The 9,615-nt window shown below is 54.4% G+C and overlaps 1 protein-coding gene across 2 annotated transcripts; it reads right to left on the bottom strand.

Moving 5' to 3' along the window:
• Window positions 1-280: 280 nt before the first annotated feature.
• Window positions 281-9,309, bottom strand: LDLRAD1 (low density lipoprotein receptor class A domain containing 1). 2 transcript variants are annotated; one of them, XM_010984604.3, is made up of 6 exons: window positions 9,177-9,309; window positions 8,614-8,668; window positions 5,907-6,035; window positions 3,714-3,851; window positions 1,800-1,928; window positions 281-583 (listed from the first exon to the last, which is right to left on the bottom strand). In XM_010984604.3, the coding sequence occupies exons 1-6, from the start codon at window positions 9,270-9,272 to the stop codon at window positions 435-437; spliced, it is 696 nt and encodes a 231-aa protein (XP_010982906.1). In that variant the 5' UTR covers window positions 9,273-9,309; the 3' UTR covers window positions 281-434. The 2 variants fall into 2 exon arrangements, with proteins under 2 accessions (XP_010982906.1, XP_064349636.1); XM_064493566.1 differs by lacking the exons at window positions 3,714-3,851; window positions 5,907-6,035.
• Between the last annotated feature and the right edge of the window lie 306 nt (window positions 9,310-9,615).

Raw genomic sequence — 9,615 nt, 5'->3', positions numbered from 1 at the left:
GTTTGGGAGGCTGCTACATACAACACCTGCTTCTTTCTGAAAGAAGAACCAAATAAACCAGAAAAGAACAAACACCATTCTTCTGCCAGAACCAGCCACCTCCCGTTTACAGGCTGTTGCCCCCTGTCTTGGGCTCCAGCTTCCTCTTCTAGGGAGTCCTGGCTGAGAAAGAATGAGCCGTCAAGGAGTGGGGATGGTGGGTTCTGGATCCAGGCCTATCAAGGTTTGACCCAGGCTCCACTGGAAGCATTCAAGCAGAGGCTGAAAAACTTTAAAGCAGGAGAGGCAATTCCTACTCAGAGATAATGGTATGTAGACCCCACTAGACAATCTCGAAGGCTCCTTCCTGCTCTTGTGTACTTGGATTCATAGCTCACATGCAGGGTTATCAGTCCCATTCCAACCAGCCTCCCACTCTGGCCTGGGTGACCCACTCAGGGTCCAGGACAGGAATATTCGTCGGACCAATCAGAGCAGTGCTGCACGTGATCCTGGCAGAGGCTCCTTGGAATACAGCTGCAATATCTGAAGACAGTCGAGGGGCAACGCCACCACCCAGGGCTGCAGAGCGGGCACGTACTCACTGAGGAGACAAGAGCCGGCAGAAGAGCCGCTGCTGTGTCCTGGAATGCCCCATGCTCCAGGGCACTCCCTGAAACCTACCATTGCCTCCCAGAGCCCCACCCTGCCTGACATGGGTTGACTGTATACCTTATTTTCCTGCAGAAGAGAGAAACTAGACTCCCCAGCTCATAGGCTGTGTAACCTCAAGCAAGTCTCTCACCCTGTCTGAGCCTCAGTTTCCTCATCTGCTCAAGGCTGTTGTTAAGGAAGTCAGGCAAAGTGCCAGGCCCACGGTTAGTGTTCAGATATTAACGGGTGCACGTTGTCTCCCCCAGCCCGTCCTCCTCTATCATCCGGACTCAGCCTTACCTGACTGCTGTTGACTTCCTGGGGGCGCCTCACAAAGTTCCCTCCTTTGCCCTGGACCCTGGGCCTCCAACATTCTTCCCTGCACATTCAGCCTTCACCTGCTGAAACCCTGTCCATTTTTTAAGTCCTGCTTCAATACTGCCTCTTCTAAATCTCCCTTGATTCTTACTCCATCCATACCACCCCTTACAAAAAGAAACCTCCCCAGGTCCCCAGCACTTCCTTTTAGCATCATCATGATGTGAGTCCCGGGGTTAGGATGTATGTTCGACTTACAATCTCCCAGCAGAACCTGGCACCCGGCCAGCCCCCAGTAGTGCTCAGAACATGTTTGTGGGTTGAACACCGGGGAAGACATTGGAAGGAAACTCTGAGGTAGTGAAAGAACTCTAGTTTTAGAGTCAGGAGACCTGGGTTTACACCCAAGCTCCCTTCTTCTCACTCATTGTATCCCTTCTCCCCAGTCTCTCTGGCCTCAGTTTGCCTACATATAAATTGGGGCCAGTGATTCCTGCCCTATATCCCTTGTAGGGTTGTTGAGTGGTGCAGAGATGAGGGAAGCCCAGGTTCAAATCCCAGTTGTACCATGCTCATACTCCTCACAAGACTGTGCTCTGGGCCTCAGTTTCCTCATCTGTGCCCTTGAAGGTAAATTCCCCACCACAGAAGAACAACCCTCCAGAAAGAGCCACTTGGGGTGGTAGTGAGCACCTTGCCGCTCGAGACACTCAAGCAGGAGTGGAAAACTTCTTCCTAGGTTGCAAGAAGGGAATGCAGGGGGAACCTCGGAGATTCTCTGGTCAACTTCTGCCCTATGGCCAATGCCTGGCCACCTGCCCCAGCCCAGCCTGCGCCCAGACCCCCACCTGGGCTCAGTTCGTCTGAGCAGTCCCCGCAGTTGTTGATCCCATCACACTTTTGGTCGGAGTAGATCCAGGATGCGGGGTCTCCACAGCGCTCCACGAGGAAGCTGGGGAGGCTATGGGGCACATCTCCTACAGAGGGACAGATGAGGCATGGAGGAAGTCCACATCTGGCTACCACTGTCCAGGGCTACCTGGAGGTGGATTGTCTTAGCCACCCTGGCAGCTGTCAAACTTGGGGTCATTGCACATCCATGCCAGGAAGGGCACAAGGAGAAGGTTTCTTGGGAAGAGGTCAGCCCAAGGGGACAGAAGGGTCCTTTCCTTGTACACCCAAAAGGATGCTCAGAGCCGCCTTGCCTTTCCGCACTCCCTCCCTCCCTCCTCTTGCACCTGCCTTCCCACTCCACACCATTGCTTGCACTATTCTTCCCTCCAGAAATGTCCTCCTTGACACCTGTCCAAAACCATTCCACCTACAAGTCCAGGTTCAAGTTCTTTCACCTCCAGGAAGCCTCCTCTGACTAGAACATAACAGGAATAAATATGAAGTCTTGCACTTGGGCCCCAGAACTCGGGTGATGTGGGTTCACATGCTTTGTGAGAGGGAGTCAGAGCACCCTTGCGGAAAGTGAGTTCTGTATTAGGCAGCAGTGTGATAGGGCTACCAGAAATTAACACAAACTCAGGCCACATCACTAGAGGTATAACCCAGACCGGGAAGGGGAAAAGCCTTTGTTCCTTGGACTGACCAGAGCCAGCCAGAATTGTCATGGATGCTTCTGGAACCAGTCCAGGGAGAGGGACATGGGCAGTTGGTATGGGTTCTGTGGAGTGCCGGTGGAGTGGAAGACCAGTCACAAGGGAGTGACTGGGAGTTCAGAGGGTGGCCGGGGGAGGAGGACACTTATGGTGGGCAGGAAAGCAATCTCAGAATCCATGCAGCACCATCATTGTGGGAAGCAGATGAAAATGTGGCTCATGGTGGGCAGAGGCTGATGAAAGGGCAGAGCTGGGACCAGTCAAGTATACAACTAGCAGGGAGGCAGCTCCAGAGTCAGTACAAGGGAGACACTCCCAGGGAAAAACCAGGCAATGATGAGAGCAGCTGCCTCAAATTGCAGTGAGCTCCCCACCTGCCAGGAGTATGCAAGTAGAGGCTGGGTGGCAGGGGGGATTTGGGCATGAGCCAGGACATGGACTAGATGAATTGTAAGATCTCTTCTGGTCTTGAGGGCCCAGGATGCAATGACCCTCCCATAAGCTACCCCACCCCACCCACTCCAACCCACTGGGCTTTCCTGCTCCTCTATGCAAAGTGCTATACTCCTCTTTCTTGAGAACTGTCAGGTCCTTAAAGTCTGAGACTTGACCTTCCCATTCATTCATTCATTCATTTCATCATTTATTCAGTAAATCATTCTGGATACCTCTCTGTGCAGTACCCTGTGCCAAGCACTGGGCCCCAAGATCAAGCTGACTAGGTTTGCTCCAGAGGAGTTCACAGTCTGATGGGGGTGGCAAACATGCCCATGAGAGCAACAACCAATATGACCAGGGCTGGGACACAGAAAATCACAGAGGCTGTGAGAGGCCAAAGGAGGGACTTTAATCTAATTTGGGAGTCAGGGGAGGCTTCCTGGAGTGGGTAACACTTGACCTCTGCCTTAACGGTTGAATATAGCTTCTCTGGGCATGGTGAGGCCCAGAGTGAAGGCTTTCCCTAGTGTGGGCGCAGATGTGTGCGTGTGACTGGGACAGAATGGGGGCGGGTGTTTCTGGCAGTGAGCACCCTGTAAGCAGAGGCCTGAGAACATGAGGAGGCCTGGTATATTCAAGGTGGTCAGGCTTCAGGATGGCCGCAGGGGGAGCTGGAGTTGGGGGCAAATCCAAAGGGGCCCTGGAGTAGGTACTCACGGCACAAGGCCTCCTCCTCGTCCTCGCCGTGGGCACAGGTGCGGACGCCGTCACAGACCCTGCTGGCCGGGACGCAGCTCCTCCGGTCATGGCACAGGAAGCCTGTCCTGTTCATCAGTGTCACACAGGCCTGGGCCCCTAAGTGGGTAGGGTGAGCCCCAGAGGGGTCAAGGGTGGTGCTCACTAGAACATCACCAAGTTCTCCCTGCTGAGCCCCACCCCAAGCTGTGGTGAGCTGCTGGGGCCGTGGGGAGGACACTGGGCTTGGCACCAGAGATGGGGTCCAAGCCCCAGCTCTACTGCTTGCCAGCTGTGTGACCATCGTGAGATGACCTGACCTTTCTGTGCCTCAGTTTCCTTGTCTGCAAAATGGGGATCATAGAACACTTTGCCAGGGAGATGATTACATAAAGGCCTGTGTGAATAACCCTAGAATGTAGAATGTGCAGGGTAAGTCGTGGTTCCCGCCTTTACTGAAAGCTTACTGATCATCTCATGGGAAGTGCCTGAAGACAGCTCCAGTCAATGAAGTGGCTTTCAAGATGGGGCTCCTGGTGCAGATGAGGATGTCAGAAGCAATATACTGGGGCCGGCCAGGGACCATTATGCCAGAATCCCTTACATTTGCAGGTTGCAAAGCACTTTCACATTTTTTATTGTATTGTTTCCCTAAACACCCCTGGGAAGTGTCATTATTCGACCTATTTTATAGATGAGAAAAGTAAGACCGAGAGAGGTGCAGCAGGCCCAGTCACACAGCTAATAACCCAGGCCTGCTGCCGTGGCTCCTTCCCGAGGCCGGGCCGCATTCCCAGTGTCCAGGAATGGTGGGAGCCATCTGACTGTGTCCATCCTGCTGAGAGTTTTTCCTTCCATCTCACAGGGGGAACGCCCAGCCCTAGGGCTGCCCAAAGAATCAGAGGAGAGAAACTGGTAGAGGAGCTGGGACGTCAGGCGCCACAGACTGTGCACGTGTGTGCACATGCCTGCGTGCAGGTTGGAGATGGGAGCAAGTTTGTGCCTGTGTGTTTGTGCACATGTGAACCACGTCTCATCTCCTGGAACTGCCTCAGCCAACATGAAGGGTCGATCCTCAGAGACACTCGCACTGTCACACACACATACATACACACATCGACACACTCTCACATACACAAATAAGCCCACATACGGGCACACACTCTCACACAGATGTATAGCTGCATGCAGACACATGCACACGCACCAAGACACATACACACTCACAGACGCACACACACAGGCAACTTCTCACGTGTTCACGTCTACCCTCAGTGCCCATGTTCCCGCGCAGGCATGTAGGGTACTGTGGACTGTGCCCCCTACCCTCACCTTTCCCCCTCACACCCTCGCCTGGCTACAGAGCCTTCTCTCAGAAAGGTAGCCCTGGTGACTCCCCGTCCCCAGCTTAATGCCTTCTCACAGCTCTCCGGATGGTGACCTCCCTCTCTTGTGTAGCCTTTGAGGCCCTGGGCCCCTGCCCCACCTGCTGCTCCTGCCCTTCGGGTCCATTGGCCTTCTCTTTACATTTCCTCCCACCCCAGGGACTCAGCACATGGTGTTCTTTGTGTCTGAACGCTTTTCCTGCCACCTCCTCTACTAAACAATCCTACTTTCCCTTCCTACCTCAGCCCCCTTTCATTTCTCAAGGTGCCCATCCTGACTCCTAGACTGGGTTAGAGCCCCTGCTCCAGACTTACAGAGCCCCCATTACCCATGCCTTAATGTAACGTCTGTGTCATTCTCCAAACTGTTAGCTCCATGGGGCAGGTTCAGTGTTGGGGCTCACCATGAAGCTGGACCTCAAGAATGTGTCGGACATGTCCCTGTCCTCTGTGGTGAAGGCAGACACACAGATGGACAGCACCACTCAGGGCAACTAGGCTGGGGAAGAGGAAGTATGAGATCTATGCGAGCTCTCAAACCAGGCAGGCAGGCAGAGAAGGCTTCCTGGAGGAGGTGGCAACAGAGCCAGGACTCTCAATAGCTCATGTTATAGATATGCAAATGGAGGCTCCGAACTGTGTATATGTCAGTGTCTGTGTATGTGTCCACAGGAGGAATTGTCCAAAAGTCACTTCGTGGAGAAGCCAGGCAGGGTCAGGTTTCCCCCATCTCTCTGAGCCCCCCAACCCCTCTGAGCAAGTTTGACCCCACCCTCTTGCCCACCCTGACCTGGCGTGCGTGGTGGGGGTCCAAGGATGGCGACCAGGGCAATCAGGGCTGCAAGAGTTGCCAGCAGGAGCAGCAGGAAGGCTGAGAGGAAGGCTCCTCGGTGTGAGCAGCAGAGAGGGCTGCAGTCTGCTGTGTGGGTGGGAAACCAGTGATGCAGCAGCCAGTGCTGGGGCCCGGGACCACTCCCCCCACCGTCCTGACCCTTACAAGCGGCCCCTCCTCACTGGTGTCTTGGGGGCAGGACAGGATTCCCTGGAGGAGAGGGCTCCCAAGCCCACCATGGTTCTCTCAGCTCTGCCTGTGGGCCCACCCCTACCAAACGCCAGTCCCTGGCCCAGGTCTAGTAGCTGGGGCGTGGCAGTCGGGATGAGTGTCCCAGGTCTCTGCTCTACCCCTCACCACCACCACCACCCACTGTCCTTCCATGAGGCTGTCTCCTCAGGAGGCAAGGAGAGATGGACACCTGCTTATTGAGCCCCTACCAGGGGACAGGAACTAAAGCAGGCTCTTCATAGACATTATTTTTATTTTTCAAGACAATATTTATTTTACAGATGAGGAAACTGAGGCTCAGAGAAACTGAGGCTCCAGGTGACCTCATGAGGAGCCGGGATGTGAATCTGCACCTGTATGCCGTCAAAACCAGTGCCCTTTCCATGATGCGAACTGATTGTTCATTCTGAAGCCACTAGGATGCTGGTTGGAATTCCAGCTCCACCACTTCCCAGCTGGGCCAAATTGAGAAGCCACTTTACTTCTCTGTGCTTGTTTCCTCATGTGAAAAATGGGGATAATAATCCTGCCTTAGAGTTGTCAAGAAGATTGACTAGGTACTATACTAGTAAGTGCTATAAAGGTTTTAGCTACTATTAGTGTTTTTTGAGCACCTACTACGTGCAATTCTACATCTTAAATACTGTGGAAATGACGGTGATAGGTGATGTCCTCCTCCATCAACTTACTTTTCCCTTTTAATTTTTGCTTGCTTGCGAAATAATGAAAGAAAGTTTTATTAAGGACCTACTAGGTGCCCTGCTCTATAGAGGATACAAATGCAGTCACAGCTCAGACCCTTGCCCTCCAAAACTTGCAGTTGCACTTAGAAGACAAGGTGTGGACAGGTGAAAAGAAGAGTATGGGCACACCTGCTGTCCTCTGGGGCACAGTTATCTCTGAGAGGTGGGCAGGAGTGTGTCTGATGCATCTGTGTCCTCAGCCTCCAGCCCAGAGGCAGGCACACCACAGGTGCTTTGTGAATACTCTGACCTAGAGATCCAGGAGACAGGGGAAGGCCCCAATTCAGGTCAGTAAAGGTTGTTTTCATACAGTCCACTCGCATGTCCAGAGCTGCCTACTCTGTGCTCACCTGTAGTCAGACCTGTGCCTGTCCTCCTGCAGCTCACGGAGCGAGGTGGCAAGTGTGGTTAAGGTAGCGTGAATAAGGTATGACAGGTATTTAGATGCGTGAAGGGGGTGGGATTTCCACAGGCCGGTGAGGGGAAGGGGCGAGGAGAGGGCATCCCAGGTAGAGAGCCCAGGAGGAGGAGAGGCCTGGATGGCACGTGGGGACAGCAGGTAGCCTGGTGTGGCTGGAGCCTGGGATGGGTGTGCGTTGGAAAGGGAGACGACGGCAGGAGATGCCACATAAATCTAAAACCCTTATTCCCTGCAGCCTTTGTCAGTGGCTCCCTTGTAAACTCTGGTAACCAGGGAGACAGCAAACGGGAAGCCCAGCAGGGAGAGGCGTCCGGTGCCAAGCAGCTGCTCCTCAAATATTTGCGCATCACAGACCGCAGGCGGGTGGGGTCACGGGAGAGATTCGGGCCCACGCCCAGGTGAAGGCTGCCCTTCAAAGCCAGGAAGCCCTTAGGTGCCCATTCCCTGAAACAGGCAGGAAAAGGAGGCCCTTGTTCCACACCCTGCCCGCAGTGAGTCAGGCTTGACATAAACAAACGTCAGTGTGGAGCAACTAAGGCCCTGGGACTCGGCAGCCGGAGGGACCCCAGTTCGAATTTGATCCCTGCCTCCTGCCTCCTGCCTCCAGTCTGTGTGGGATCCCTGCTTGGCCGAGCCACCCAGCCTCCCTGTGCCTCAGCTGCCTCATCTGTCCTTGCCCCCCAACAGGAGCCCCCTGAGAGAGGTCCCCGGGGTTGAAGGAGGCCCCACAGTGCCGGGCACATAATAGGGGCTTGATTCTTGGTAGTTATTACCAGTAGCTACCTAAATGATCAAATGAGGGCCAAATAGGGCACACAATAAGTGCTCAATAAATGTGTTCCTTCCTTTATTCCATAAAGGTAAAGCAAAATGTCCTGGTCACATGGTGAGCCAGTGGCAGAGAGCAGGTGCTAAGTAAGTATGTGATCCTGCCTACTTTATCCCATGGAAGTAAAGAGAATGACTCAGGTCACCCCCTGAGCCAGGGATTTGACTCCAGAGCTCTTTCCTCTGTAGGTTACAGGGGGCCCACTCTATGTGTATGTAGTGCATACAGTAGGTGCTCAACATGTGCTTGTGCATGGAGAGAATGAACAACCCTATTAAGCACAGGGTTGTCAGCTTGGCTGGCCAGGAAACTGGGGGTGGACGACTTTGACAAGGAGGCAGAGGTCTGAGAGACAGTGGGAGCCTCAGGGAGCCCCCTTTGTGTCTCCATGGCAACTGCCCAGCTTCAAGGGACCCCTGCCCCAGGCCCTCCGTCCTTTACCTTCCCCTGCAGGGAGGGCTTCGGTTCCAGCAGCAGCATTGCCATTGCCATCCACCTGCCCAAGAGAACAGAGTGAGGGAGGCTGAGGTGAGGTGAGGTCCCGAGGAGTCAGACTGAAGAGTTTTTCAGAAGCATCACCACTTGGGGGGAGCCACTGGCCCTCCCACTCCAGCATGTTGAACACCCCAGACTCATCATGCCTATTTCACTTTTCCACACCTTTGCCTGCACTGTGCCCTCTGCCTGGAATGCCTTTTCCTCCACCGTCCACTTGGCAAACATTCATCCCTCAAACCAGCTCAGGCTCCTCTCCTCCTCGGAGAGGTTTTCCCTGATGCCCCCTCCCATCATGTCTGTCATTCCCTCCTGGGACCCCTGTCCTCTCCTAGCACTCTCCGCCTGATTTGTGTACTTGGTTCACCTGTTGGGACCCCCTCCCACCTGGTAGAGAGTCTCCAGGGTGGTGGGGGAGCTGAGTCATCTCAGTGTCTCCCCTTTCCTGCCCACTCCCTAGCCCGGAGTTGGTGTCCGCAGGTCTGGAGCCGTCTCAGGGCAGCTCTTACCTGAGGGAAGACCTTGTTCATGTCTCCGGCTCCTCCGGCTCTAGCTCCCAGCTCCCAGCTCCCAGCTCCCAGGTCTAGTCTCCGGGCTCTGAGCATATGTAGAGGACTCAGCGCAGGTTCCCTGCCTTGTCACCAGGGGCAGCCAGGACGCAGGATGGCAGGAGGCCTGGCCTGGCCGCACCCTCCCTGTGGGCAGTCCCCTCTCAAGCAGCCTCCCACATAGAGGGAAGGACAGGAGGGCCCTGCTCCTGCCTGGCCCTCCCCACTCTGCAGTCTGACAGCCACATTCCAAGACTGGAATTCTTATCCCCATGTTACAGGCGAAGAGCCCAACGTTCAGAGACAGAGAAACTGCACTCAAGTCACACAGTGGAGACTTGGGGGAATGTTTAGAACCCAGGAACTTTTCAGAGTGTGATTTTTCCTATATATCAGTGAG

This window comes from Camelus dromedarius, chromosome 14 (assembly GCF_036321535.1).
Source record: "Camelus dromedarius isolate mCamDro1 chromosome 14, mCamDro1.pat, whole genome shotgun sequence".
In the NCBI taxonomy this organism is placed as follows: Eukaryota; Metazoa; Chordata; class Mammalia; order Artiodactyla; family Camelidae; genus Camelus; species Camelus dromedarius.
The sequence above is the reverse complement of the archived record's forward strand: the minus strand, read 5'-3'. Positions and strand labels throughout refer to the sequence as shown.